Raw genomic sequence first — 14487 nt, 5'->3', positions numbered from 1 at the left:
AGAGAAGTACTGGAATTTGTGTAAATTATTAAATTCATCAATCAATGGTGTCCAACAAGAATGTCTCATCAGACTGAGGATTTTGACCTGATATCAAGGTGACACTGAGATACAAGACGTAGTTGCAGTTCTGAGGACTCCAGAATTTTGTTGGTCACAAAGAAGAAGAAACTGCCAAGAATAAGAATATCTACGAGATTCAATAGAATCTTTTTTGTGTGAAATTCCTTGTTGCATTCCTCAATACTTATATTTTCAGTGGATCCAGTTTAGTTTTTAATCTCACCAGGCTGGTCCATGTCAAAATATATTTCGTGGATGTTGTATTGAGGAACTCCAAGCAAAGAAGGGTTTGTTATCGGGTCTCATGCTTTCCAGTGGGAAAAGCCGCACAGAATAAGCATAATATTTATTTCAAAAAATTAAGTTAATGTAGTCACAAGAGGACACAAGCCAGTGCTTTGCTGTGCTGGTCCCACGCCTGGATAAATACAGAGGGTTGTCTCAGGAAGGGCATCCGATGTAAAACTTCTGCTAAATCAAACATGCAAACCAAATTTATGACATCTATACCCGATCAGTTGAGGCCCAGGTTAACAACGACCACCATTGGTGCTGTTCACCTACCGAGTGCCGGTGGAAATTGAACTACTGTTGGTGGTAGAAGGAGAGGAAAAAAGTGTGTTCGTAGAGAGAGAGAGAGAGAGAAAGAGAAGAAGAACGCCAAGAGAATAGGAGTAGGAAAATTGAAATTTGGAACTGAGACAGGAATAGGTGGCGAGTTGGTTGACATGATGCAGAGGAGGAAGGTAGACATACTGTGTGTCCAGGAGACCAGGTGGAAAGGTAGCAAGGTTATAAGTTTAGGAGCAGGGTTTGAGTTGTTCTATCATGGTGTAGATGGGAAGAGAAATGAGGGAGTAGGAGTTATCTTGAAGGAGGAGTTTGTTAGGAATGTCCTGGAGGTAAAAAGAGTGTCGGATAGAGTGATGAGTCTGAAGCTAGAAATAGAAGGTGTGATGTTCAATGTTGTTAGCGGGTATGCTCCACAGGTAGGATGTGAGCTGGAGGAGAAGGAGAAATTCTGGTTGGACTTTGATGAAGTAATGCAGAGCATACCTAGAAGTGAGAGAGTTGTCATTGGAGCAGACTTCAATGGACATGTTGGTGCAGGAAACAGAGGTGATGAGGAGGTGATGGGCAGGTTTGGTATCCAGGAGAGGAACGCAGAAGGACAGATGGTAGTTGACTTTGCAAAAAGGATGGAAATGGCTGTAGTGAATACTTTCTTCCAGAAGAGGCAGGAATATAGGGTGACCTATAAGAGTGGTGGTAGGAGCACACAGGTAGACTACATCTTGTGTAGACGGTGTAATGTGAAGGAGATCAGTGACTGTAAAGTAGTGGTAGGAGAGAGTGTAGCCAAACAGTACAGGATGGTGGTGTGTAGGATGACTCTGGTGGTGAGGAAGATCAAGAGGGCAAAGGCAGAGCAGAAGACGAAATGGTGGAAGCTAAAAAAGGAGGAGTGTTGCATGACTTTTAAGAAAGAGTTAAGACAGGCTCTTGGTGGTCAGGGGGTGCTTCTAGATGACTGGACAACTAAAACTAATGTGATCAGGGAGACAGGTAGGAGAGTATTTGGTGTGCCATCTGGAAGGGAAGTAGATAAGGAGACTTTGTGGTGGAATGAGGAGATACAGGAGTGTATACAGAGAAAGAGGTTAGCTAAGAAGAAGTGGGACACTGAGATGACTGAGGAGAGTAGACAGGAGTACAGGGAGATGCAGCGTAAGGTGAAAGTAGAGGTAGCAAAAGCCAAACAAAAGGCTTATGATGACTTGTATGCTAGGTTGGACAGTAAGGAGGGAGAGACTGATCTATACAGGTTGGCAAGACAGAGAGATAGAGATGGGAAGGATGTACAGCATGTTAGGGTGATTAAGGATAGGAATGGAAGTCTATTGACAGGTGCCAGTAGTGTGATGGGAAGATTGAAAGAGTACTGTGAAGAGTTGATGAAAGAGGAAAATGAGAGAGAACAAAGACTAGAAGAGGTGACTGTTGTGGACCAGGATGTAGCAAAGATTAGTCAGGATGAAGTGAGGAGGGCACTGAAGAGGATGAAGAGTGGAAAGGCAGTCGGTCCAGATGATATACCTGTAGAGGTATGGAAGTGTCCAGGTGAGGTGGCAGTAGAGTTTCTGACTGAGTTGTTCAACAGGATCTTAGATAGTGAGAAGATGCCTGAGGAATGGAGGACAAGTGTTATGGTGTCCATTTTTAAGAGCAAGAGAGGTGTGGAGAGTTGTGGCAACTACAGAGGAATAAAGCTGATGAGCCATACAATCAAGTTATGGGAGAGAGTAGTGGAAGTTAGACTAAGGGCAGAAGTGAGCATTTATGAGCAGCAGTATGGTTTCATGCCAAAAAAGAGTACTACAGATGCAGTATTTGCTTTGAGGATGTTGATAGAGAAGTACAGAGAAGGCCAGAGGGAGCTGTGTTGTGTTTTTGTAGATCTGGAGAAAGCTTATGACAGGGTGCCCAGAGAGGAACTGTGGTATTGTATGAGGAAGTCTGGAGTGGCAGAGAAGTATGTTAGAGCGGTGCAGGACATGTATGAGGACTGTAAGACAGTGGTGAGGTGTGCTGTAGGTGTGACAGAGGAGTTCAAGGTGGAGGTGGGACTGCATCAGGGATCAGCTCTGAGCCCCTTCTTGTTGCTATGGTGATGGACAGGCTGACAGACGAGGTTAGACAGGAATCTCAATGGACTATGATGTTTGCAGATGACATTGTGATCTGCAGTGAGAGCAGGGAACAGGTGGAGGAGAAGCTAGAGAGGTGGAGGTTTGTCCTGGAAAGGAGAGGAATGAAGGTTAGCCGCAGTAAGACAGAGTACATGTGTGTGAATGAGAGGGACCCAAGTGGAAGAGTGAGATTAGAGGGAGAAGAGATCAAGAAGGTGGAGGATTTTAAGTACTTAGGGTCAACAGTCCGGAGCAATGGACAGTGTGGAAAAGAGGTGAAGAAATGTGTACAAGCAGGATGGAACGGGTGGAGGAAAGTGTCAGGTGTGATGTGTGATAGAAGAGTTTCAGCTAAAATGAAAGGAAAGGTGTTCAAAACTGTGGTGAGACCAGCGATGTTGTTTGGTCTAGAGACAGTGTCACTGAGGAAAAGACAGGAGACAGAGCTGGAGGTAGCAGAGATGAAGATGCTGAGGTTCTCTCTGGAAGTGACCAGGATGGATAGGATCAGGAATGAGTTCATCAGAGGGACAGCACATGTTAGACGTTTTGGAGATAAAGTCAGAGAGGCCAGACTGAGATGGTTTGGACATGTCCAGAGGAGAGATAGTGAATATATTGGTAGAAGGATGCTGAGTTTTGAACTGCCAGGCAGGAGGCCTAGAGGAAGACCAAAGATGAGGTTTATGGATGTAGTGAAAGAGGACATGAAGGTAGTTGGTGTGAGAGAAGAGGATGCAGAAGACAGGGTTAGATGTAGGCAATTGATTTGCTGTGGCGACCCCTGAAGGGAAAAGGTGTAATGAGAAGAAGAAGATTTCAAAAAATGAATTTGAAACTGAGACAGAAAATGTATTGGCCCCTATGATTTGCTGGCAACATATTAATTGTGTACCCCTCCTGTTGCCTGAAGCCAGCTGGAACAGGCTTCAGCAACACCACAGCATGATCGTCTTATCTTTAAGGACATGGATGGATGGATGGATGGATGGATGGATGGATGGATGGATGGATGGATGGATGGATGGATGGTTGGATCGATGGATAGTCACATTAGATTTAAAACTTTCCTGGAAAGTTGTGTGTTTCTGAGTGTGTATTATTCTATGTACTGTAACTGGTAACTGTGATACTTTAGAGTCATGCACAGGGACACACATCAGTTGCTTGGGTGATATGAAGTGGCATCTGGGCTTTGTCTCTTTAAGAGCATCAGATAAAAACAGGTTACGCTGCACTACTGCCAGAGAGAGAACATCTGAGGACAACTGATATTACACAGACAGATATTGGAGGAGAGAGGAAGGACATGTCGAGGTGTTGTATGAACTGTAAATACCTCTGTAAATACCACTGAGAAGGTGTTGCAAAAGCTTTCCCTCTAATGATAGTTTTAGTTTTGTTTGCTTTTGCTTTGAGATATCGATTTTAAAGTAAAGGTTATAGACTAAGGTCTATGCTGTTAAATATGCTTATATTTTCTAGATAACACATCATTAAGCTTTACATAAATAAAGTTGTACATTATAACCATCTCTGTGACCATTAATGCCACAGTCAGGACAAACATATTTTTGTTGGCGATGGGTGTAACAATGAAGACATGTACATGTAAGCTTGTAAAGAACGTAAAGTAAGCTAAATGACATAAATGTAAATATTCTTTTTGCATTTGTCCTTTCTGAATTTCACCACTAGTACTGATTACCAGACAACGTGTTAAGAGTCTACTGTATTCATTTGTATGCCTTTACTCCAGACACAGGTGCGTCAAACAAATGCACTTTGTTTTTGCTGTTGAACAACCTTCAGATGGGTGACAGCAATAAAGCAGCTTTTCAGTTACAGGAGACTATTTGAATGTAAACATATATAAAAGTGACAGACTTCAAAACGCTGCAAATATCATGTTTATGTATGATAAACAAACGTTAAGTTGATCCGCAATGTGAAAAGATAACTTGTAAAGTTTAAATGTCAACACAGAACCTCCGATATTGGAAATGATTTTCTTGCAAGCTGATGTTAAAGCATCACTGCTTCTCTCTCCTCTGTTTTACAGTTACTCCATAAAGGTTTGATGATGCTGGACCTTTGCATTGCTATTTCCTCTGTCATGTAGGTTAGGGTTATTGTTTGCTGGTTTCATGTTTGAATTTGTCTTTTCTTTGCAACATGTTTAAATACTCATTTGGATAAATCATGGCGGGTCTGCAGACTGATATGGTACATCTTCTCTCCCAGTCAGTTTCTTATCTGGTCATCTTATGCCAGTTCAGTATGAGTCAGTCAACACGTAAGCCAGTAACACCAAAACAAATGCCAACAAAGAGTTTCAACACCATACTCTGCACGATAGAATGATAGTGTAACCTTTGCGTCTCTTTGTGTACGTTGCCATGGCGATTGCAGGTTGCTGTCCAGGATGGCAGGGATGAAGGAGCAGCAGTTCACAGAGGAGAAGCCCTTGCTGCCAGAGAAGCGAGGAGTGGACTCAGACATGGTCAGTCCACCTGTTTTATTTGTGTGCGTTTTCTGTGCTACTAATCGTCTTGTCGGAGAAATAACCGTCTGATTAATGTGAGCAGAATGATCCATTCTGAAACTCACGGTGAATTACGACAGAGATATTTGTGCTCATTAGCTGTGATGCTTTATAATTAGTCAATGTGTTTGTTTAGCAGTGGAGGAGGAAATTAATGAACCCCATCCAGCCCCGACACTCAGATAAAGACACTGAATAGATGAAAGCTCATTTGAATGGGGCTGCATGATGGAGGACAAAGATGAAAACAGAGGAGGGAATAGGCAGTAGGTGGTTACATAAACACCACATACTTGTGTCCACTTATTCCTAACCTAAGCAACGGGTTGAAGCTAAATCCAGGTCTCTGAAAAGTTAAAAGCCACTTGTTGTAGGCACAACAGAAATAGTACTACCATGCAAGAGACATTATTTGTGCTGATGCCATTCAGATTTTCCTTTTATATTTTTCTAGCATTAGGTATTAGTTGGTTATTATTCCTATAGGGCGGCATGATTCGGGGGAAAAAAATTAGACCTGCCATTTATGAGACAGCTTTTATTATCAGGGTGGGAAGATAACAGCGTCAAAATAATTACGGCCCAGAATAGCATTAAGATCATTATCTGACTTATTATTTTTCTGTTTATGAAAAGCCTCTTTTTCTGCTGAAGTTATCAGTGAGGCAGCAAATGAAGCCAGTCACTGTGTCAATGACGACCGACTTACCAAAATGTATGTCAAAATGAAACAACACCATGTGGAAATGCAGTAGGTCAAGGGTTTGTAACTCAGATAACATACATGCAAATATCTAATCTGTTATTGATTATCCATTTCTGCTACGTCAATTTAGTTGTGTGATTGTGTGACACTGCGGGTCGTCCATTTTGTTGTTATCTTGAAGCTTTGAAGTTCTCACATTTATATCTGCTGCAGCTCTCCTGCTCTGCTCATTTGAATTTTGGAGCTTCACAATGTTGTGAAAATGATGCTAATGGCCTTCAAGTACAGTTACTCTGTCATTACCTCCTGGCACAGTCTGACTCACTGTGTGTGTGTGTGTGTGTGTGTGTGTGTGTGTGTGTGTGTGTGTGTGTGTGTGTGTGTGTGTGTGTGTGTGTGTGTTTGGGGGGAAGGGTTCCATGTTCCAAGTATCATGGTTGTAGGTAACGGTTGTATGTCGACATTTTAATACAGTGGAATTTTGACTATTTTCTCTATTACTTTAGAGAAAGTTTGAAAAGGATCTTCAACTTGATCTTACTGCTGAAATAATGGAGAGCAGTATGAGTCTAGAAATTGTTTGGAGCTCCAAAGGCATAAAGCATTAAAAAAAGCATCTCTGAGATTTAAATACTATAAATATTTAAGTAATAAATATTGTAACACATATTTCATCAGAAAATGTCTCATTTCTCTATGGAGTTGTGGGAAAAGCTTGAAGATGCTTTTTCTCTCGTCCAAGAGAATTACTCCGTTTTTGGATGACAGGAGATTGTTTTCAAGCTTTTCCTACAAGTCCTGTTGACTTGAATCAACACAGAGATCTGCCGCGACCTGGTGGACTAAAAAACTCCACAGATTCATGAATGATGGGCGCTGCATGTTTTATGTTTGCTATATGTTGCTGCTCTGTCTCTCCAACACAGCAGGTTAAAGGAGAGGAGGCCCCAGGGGGCCCACCGTGCCCCGTCAGCCCCGCGCCCCCTAACCAACCCCCTACCCCCAGCCGCCCCACTCACCGCTGGCATGTCATCGCGCGGCACTGGCTCCGCCAGACTCGCCGTCGAACCAGTGGGGTCCTCCCGGTAACTACCAGAAGCACCAGAACAAGCAGAAATCTCTGAATGCAAATACTGTACACCGAATCATTTACACACAGGCATCACGGAGAACAGCTAAAGTCAGCTGGTTGAAAGACGGAACACCTGATGGCGTAGTGCAAAATCATGACACAGAATCATGAGAGAGAGATTCATCTAATGTCTCGTTAAAACACAATCACACACTAGACGCGTTTGTTCCCACCATCAGTGGCTGTAGAGGATTTATCTCCACCCAGAGTCTGTTCAGTGGAACAGCAGGAAACAGCACAGAATGATAGAAGGTCAACAAGCATTTCCTATTTACACAAGTAAAGATAGCGTCCTGTAAATTTGTTACATGTGAGTCCTGCATTGAAAATCTAAATGAAAATGTAAATGAATAATCACATATTAATATTCACACTGTTCAATGCACATTTTATGAATCTTACATTACTTTTATTATGAGCCTTTGACAGTGTAGCAACATTTAGAGCTGTGGTAATGGTGATTTTTAGCTGCTTTCATGAAGCTATAAATCCAGGACAAATTACACAACAGCAAACAGAGAAGCAACACATCTCCTCTGCGCCTTGGGTCTCGCCTCTCCAGGCGCTGAGCTCAGCTGCTGCACGTTCTCTACTTGCAGCATGACAGTTTTAGGAAGGAGAAGAGTGTCACCTGTTGGTCCGACCACCGTACTGTCATCACTAACACGTTCCCTCTGAAGAACCCATTTGCATGAAATCAACAGGGACTCAAGTTGCCCTTTTTAGTTGAATATTTCATTTTAGATCAGAACTGAATCTTCTGGGTTTCTTCCCCCTCACATCAACAAATGCTGATGTAACTATATAGTAGCGTTTTGAAATAGTATTATTTGAATTTGCGACAGGGGCAGCTTTGGGGGCTGTTGTCTATGGTGACATCTTTCTCTCTCTTTAGGTGTGTCCCTGATCTGACTTAGTTCACTCAGTGGAATGAGACTCCCATCCTTTGTTTTCCTGTCTTCACTGCTAATGACTTTAAACTTTCTTTACTCTATTCTCCAACCTCAATTCACCGATATTCCTTTTGACTTTGTATGTGTCTGGTTTACATCTTTAATCCTGTCATATTTTCTTTCAGAAACATCTTCAGAAATTCCCACATAACCTCACATACTACAAGCTCTTACTTGTGCATGTTTAACAAGGAAGCACTGTGGGATCCATCTGTATGACTGACCTCACAAGCATGTTCTTAATATTTTGTTGTTTTTTTTGACCAGATCTCCAGATGTATCTGCTCTGAATTTTACAAAGGCAACAAAGCAGGAATAAGTTTGTAGAGCTGAAACGAAAGGTTAAGATAGCCCAGCGTTAACTTCTGTGTTGAAAAATGACAAAAATCATTGCAGAAATTATTCATCTGCTCTTAATGACTGTCATTTCTAGCACATCAGTGTGCGCCAAATGATGGCTAACCTAACCTCAACCCAACTTTTAATGTCAAAACACCTCGAGACAAGACTCCTCCCAACCACATTCAACATTTTTCTTCAAAACACCCAAAGGCATTTTGTAGCATTTGGAAGTTACCTTTCCAAATGTTTTTGCTGGAGCAGCCACCGTTAAGGAAACAAGTTTGTCATCAAGCTTGTCTCTCAAATTCCAAATCTATTTTGGCAGTGGAGGAGTCAGACTGGTTTGCAGGAGTCTCCCCTTGCCGCTGTGGCCAGATGAAAAAGATGTCATCTTAATAGGCTGAGGCTTCAGCACGTCTTTGGGATAAAACACGATGATGTTTGTAGATGATTTTGAAGTTGCTTGCCGTGAGCAAAATCTGACTGCTGGTCTTTGTCTCATTCTATTTCAAACACAAGCTTCCTTCACTTCTTACTGCTGTTTTGCTCACAGTTTCCCGCATGCACTGCAAGTAGAGTATTTTTTACTGTCTCTACGACTAACAATAAGGGTATCTTTCAATGTGAAAGCAATGTAGAATGTATAAAACCGACACTATTCTGTCATCACTGTCTCTTTTCATAAGAAAAATGGAGGCTCTTGTCTATGTGACATACTAATGCACAGCACGACTAAATAAGTCACATCCATTTGGTGAAGTTTACTTGGAAAGCCTTGTCCTTTATGTTTATGAAGGGTAATAAATTTATTACAGCTTTCCTGTGTATGTTAGAGACAGCTAAGCACAAAATACTTTACTAAGATGCTTCTGGGAAACTGTCTGTGGTTTGGACCGACAGTCTTCATTCAGCTGGTGTTGCTCTTCTTAAAGTCAAACTGACTTCATCTCCAACCCTGGATGCACCCTTTACTAGGTGAACAGTGTGGTTACACGTCTTATCTTTTTCTATTTTTAATCCTTTTCTTCCTGTCTTCTATTTCTGCTTGTCTTCCTCTGCAGGAGAGCTGTGAACAGCTGATGCCAGCAGGAGATTGGAAGGTATGAAGTGACATGTGTGTGGTCGTTATGTTGAGATGGAGCCGTCCGTCTCTCCTCCAAAGTAATGAGAATGTCACATCTTTTGGGTTTTTTTTAAGTCAAATGTTCTTCATTTGTTTTTTTGCCTTCCCGTTCATGCTTGTTCGCGTGAGTAAAGAGAGAGAAAAGTAAGAGGACCGACAGAAGAGCTCGGCATCTGTGGTTTCACGAGAATACATATAACAAGTGTTAATAATAATGATAACAAGCCAGTCATCAGATAGAGGTGTGACTGTGTGTGTGTGTGTGTGTGTGTGTGTGTGTGTGTGTGTGTGTGTGTGTGTGTGTGTGTGTGTGTGTGTGTGTGTGTGTGTGTGTGCGACGATTAAATGTCTGATTAAAGATTAAAGATGACACATTAGATATATATGGATATATAATGTAAATATATATATATGTGTGTGTGTGTGTGTGTGTGTGTGTGTGTGTGTGTGTGTGTGTGTGTGTGTGTGTGTGTGTGTGTGTGTGTGTGTGTGTGTGTGTGTGTGTGAAACACCAGGTCATCGTAGGGTGACTTGATGTAGACATTGATATAATTAAAGATAGAAAATGATCTCCTTCCATATGTTTATCATGTAGCACTTCCATGACCAGGGACAAGCTGCATAGCAGTCTTGTGTCACAAGCTCACGCATACGATGTGTAAAAGAAGTAATAATTACAGTACGTAAATAAAACTACCTCATAAGATAAAATATTAACACTAATAAATAATAAAACAAAATATGATCAAAACAAATCAGATTATTTCCATTGTAGAAGAATTCCAGGTGCAGATTATTCTACCGTGTGGTGATGAGGAGTCTCATGGCCGGAGGGAGGAAGCTGTCACTGACCCTGTCTGGACCTGAATGCTGCTGCACCACCGGCCAGAGGGCAGCAGGCAGAGCAGTTTGTAGATTAATAATTATAATAGTCTTCTTACTACACTACCAGGTGTAGGAAGGCAGCATCATGCTGAGCATACTTCGCCACCGTCTTTAAAGCCTTACAGTTTAGGGAGGTGCAGCTGCCGGAGCAGGCAGAGGTGCATCCAGTCAGGATGTTCTGTATGTTGTTGCTGTATCCTGCAACTCATGTTGAATCCCTGCAGCCGATGGAGGAAGAAGAGCCATTCACTTGTTGATTTTGTATTGGAGTCTGGAGTCTGTGCGTTCAGTATGGAGACTGGTTTGATACTGGAGGCATCAAATTTCAAATTGTGACATCCAAATCTAGAGGGTACCATTTTACACAAACACAATTTTCAGTCAGGAAACCTTTCTCATATGAAAGCAAATATTTTTCACCAATCTTTAAATGAACAAATATTCACTTTTATATCCAGACTTAAACAGATTACTTTCATGTTAAGAACCTGATCATTTTTTTTCTAAATTTCCCTTTGCTATTTGAACTTAAAAGTAAATGCTTACTGCAAAGTATAGCTTGTGATGATGTAAGAAGGGACTTCATACATCGAATGAAAGTCTTTGTCTTTTTGTACGTGGGGTTTCGCACATAGCACAGCTCTGCTTGTTTATTTTTGTCAGACGTGTGCTGATTGTCAGACAGAATGACATTTTTCCCATGAAACACCTCTTTCACACTTAAACATGACAGTTCTAGGTTTCAGAACATAACAGCATTTGAAGAGCTGTGCTATCTTTAATTAAGCAGCCACTCGTGAAATGTGCATTTAAATAAAGCATAAAAAGTAATGCTTGGAATAATGGCAACCTTTTTAGAGACATTTTGTGTGTGTAGTAAAAGTTGACAGAGGTAATAATTTCCTTGACTCTCACTGCGACCTCTTGTTTAACAAGATAATGTAGTGTTAAGACATTGGCACACAACATTTTTAGGCACTTTCAGTACAGTATTCTTTAGGTGTGCTAAATGATTTTTGAGCAGTACTTTTAGCGAGCCCTGAGAGGAACTTGATATATACGTATGTACACAAAATCTGCTCTGTTTGGTTTTCCTAGCTCTATGTTCCAGTGAAAGCTCCTAGACACCTTAAGCTGCAGATGTTATGCATGTACTTCATTAAAAAAATGTTGCAGGAAAATAATTTCATCCTGCAAATCACTAACTGGTAACTGCGGAGATACTCTGCACACCATTTGCCCAAGGCAATGTTTAGCTCTAGAGTAGGGGTTGTCAAACTCATTTTCACCGAGGGCCACAGCATAACGGCTCTTCTCAAGGGGCCACATGTAACTTATAAATGTACATGTAACTCAATGTAATCTAAAATAAATGTGACTACTCCTCAATGTTAATTTACTCTGAATATATTAATATATTATTTATTCAAGTTACAAACATTACAGTTGCACAGAAAAAAAACATGTTTGCATGTTGCTGGGTTATAAAATAAATCCTTTTAATTTATGAGGTTCTGCACTGACTGCATGTAGCGTGTGTCTAACCAACACCAGCTCAGAATATAAAACCCTCTAAGCAACTATGAGAGTGACGCTACTCCACCAACAGCGGAGCCAGCTTGTGGATGGTAACAGTACTAACAGTAATGCTACCTTGTTTGCAAACTGAAAAAGTCAGTATAAAACACAGAAACTAGTTAAATTAAATTAAAAATTCTTCATTTTTGACTTGGCAGAGTGAGGTAATCTCTATCCCCGGCTGATTCTTCACACTTTGTTAGATGCACAAACCTTACTTGTACATTAAAGTCTATCAAACTTACCCAAGTTGTACATCACTTGAGGACAAATATCATCCTCCTTTCTTTCTCATAAAGAGTTTAATGAGCATCACATGAAATGGAGCATCTGGGGACAGAGCAGTGATTTATCCATCCCTTTTTTGTAAACGAGATGACTGTAATCGTCTCGTTTACAGCCGGTAATCAACCTCCCAACTGGCTAAGGGTAACAGGCGGGATACACCCCAGATAAGACGCCAGCACATTGCAGGGTCACGTGAAACAAACGCACGCTCACACTCACAGACAATTTGGTGTAGTTCAATTTGCCTATGCGGCATGTTTTTGGAGGTGGGGCTAATGCCAGAGAACCCTGAGAGAAGCCACACAGAGTACATACAAACAGAAAGGAATCGAACCCAGAACCTTCTTGCTGTGAAGCAACAGTGGTACCCACTGTGCTCCCGCACTGCCCCATATAAATCATATCTTGAATTTTGTAATTCTAAAGATGTGTCAGCCAACAGAGAAACTCTTGTGTTTCTAAGAGTCTGCTCTCTTTGTCTAGTTTACTCTCTAGATTCTCTGAACTACTGGTGTCAAAATCACAGGATTTAGCGCGACATCTCCTGTGAAGATGACCACAAAAAACCTTCTAAAACACAAACTTCACATCCCCACTAATTCTGGTCTAGATAAGTGTTATTGTCGACACCTAGTGGAATGATAAGTGACAGCTTTGTAGTCAGAATTAATTAGCAGCTGACTGCTTACTAAAGCTCCACAGCATTTCTGATCAAATTCATTTTTTAAGTTTAACCACACAAGCATTACCATGTACCATGTAAATTTTGATACACATACTCTTGGTGTGTATACTGTTGGTGAGGAACAACAAGAGTATAGGACTGAGAGCAGGGACGTTGAATGTTGGAACTACGACAGGAAAAGGTAGAGAGTTGGTTGACATGATGCAGAGAAGGAAGGTAGACTTACTGTGTGTCCAGGAGACCAGGTGGAAAGGTAGCAAGGCTAGAAGTTTAGGAGCAGGGTTCAAGTTGTTCTATCATGGTGTAGATGGGAAGAGGAATGAGGGAGTAGGAGTTATCTTGAAGGAGGAGTTTGTTAGGAATGTCCTGGAGGTAAAAAGAGTGTCAGATAGAGTGATGAGTCTGAAGCTAGAAATAGAAGGTGTGATGTTCAATGTTGTTAGTGGGTATACCCCACAGGTAGGATGTGAGCTGGAGGAGAAGGAGAAATTCTGGTTGGACTTTGATGAAGTGATGCAGAGCATACCTAGAAGTGGGAGAGTTGTCATTGGTGCAGACTTCAATGGACATGTTGGTGCAGGAAACAGAGGTGATGAGGAAGTGATGGGCAGGTTTGGTATCCAGGAGAGGAACGCAGAAGGACAGATGGTAGTTGACTTTGCAAAAAGGATGGAAATGGCTGTAGTGAATACTTTCTTCCAGAAGAGGCAGGAACATAGGGTGATGTAAAAGCCCTGAAAAGGGATTAATTAGTTCAAGCATACACGGACACAAACTTTCTCATGTCGGAAGTGTATTGACTGAGGGGAGAAAGAACGGTGTCCCTTAGTGTAGCCCCACGATCCTATGCTCCCCCTGCTGGAGCCTTCCGGTATTACTGCTGCTCCAGGTTCACTGTCAGCATCAAGAACAGAATTCTGTATTCAGCCTGCTGCAGCTAACAACAATTATTTCAAACATAGGATACATTCCAACATAGAAATGTAAAGATGTCACTATGTAGAAAACAATACACACCAGGCAACCGAACAACCTGCTACTGAACATAAATACATATTGCTCCATCTATCACAGTAGTTCTGCTGAGCTGTGACCATAAAGGTGCTTGATATGAATACCACATCTACACACACTGTAAACAAACATGGGATCATCTCAGCTGATTGGAGAGACGCGTCATAATCAAGCGCCACTGCAGGGTGAGATCCATCTATCACAGTGACCTATAAGAGTGGAGGTAGGAGCACACAGGTAGACTACATCTAGTGTAGACGGTGTAACCTGAAGGAGATCAGTGACTGTAAAGTAGTGGTAGGTGAGAGTGTAGCCAAACAGCATAGGATGGTGGTGTGTAGGATGACTCTGGTGGTGAGGAAGATGAAGAGGACAAAGGGAGAGCAGAAGACGAAATGGTGGAAGCTGAAAAAGGAAGAGTGTTGCATGACTTTTAGGAAGGAGTTAAGACAGGCTCTGGGTGGTCAGGATGTGCTTCCAGAT

At 41.7% G+C, this 14487-nt stretch overlaps 1 protein-coding gene across 9 annotated transcripts in view; it reads left to right on the top strand.

The window, feature by feature from the left end:
* Positions 1-14487, top strand: part of ndrg4 (NDRG family member 4) — a 46824-nt gene that overhangs the window by 15895 nt on the left and 16442 nt on the right. For 4 of the 9 annotated variants that reach the window (XM_068312254.1, XM_068312250.1, XM_068312255.1 and 1 more), the window contains 3 exons: positions 5166-5256; positions 6931-7089; positions 9493-9531. In XM_068312254.1, coding sequence (XP_068168355.1) covers positions 5179-5256; positions 6931-7089; positions 9493-9531 — 276 coding nt within the window. In that variant the 5' untranslated portion in view covers positions 5166-5178. Of the gene's footprint in view, positions 1-4614; positions 4872-5165; positions 5257-6930; positions 7090-9492; positions 9532-14487 lie in introns of those variants that run through there. The other 5 variants (XM_068312256.1, XM_068312251.1, XM_068312259.1 and 2 more) reach the window with 3 other exon arrangements.

The sequence above is a fragment of the Antennarius striatus genome, chromosome 4, assembly GCF_040054535.1.
Source record: "Antennarius striatus isolate MH-2024 chromosome 4, ASM4005453v1, whole genome shotgun sequence".
In the NCBI taxonomy this organism is placed as follows: Eukaryota; Metazoa; Chordata; class Actinopteri; order Lophiiformes; family Antennariidae; genus Antennarius; species Antennarius striatus.
Note: the sequence above shows the minus strand (reverse complement) of the source record. Positions and strands in the feature narration are given on the sequence as shown.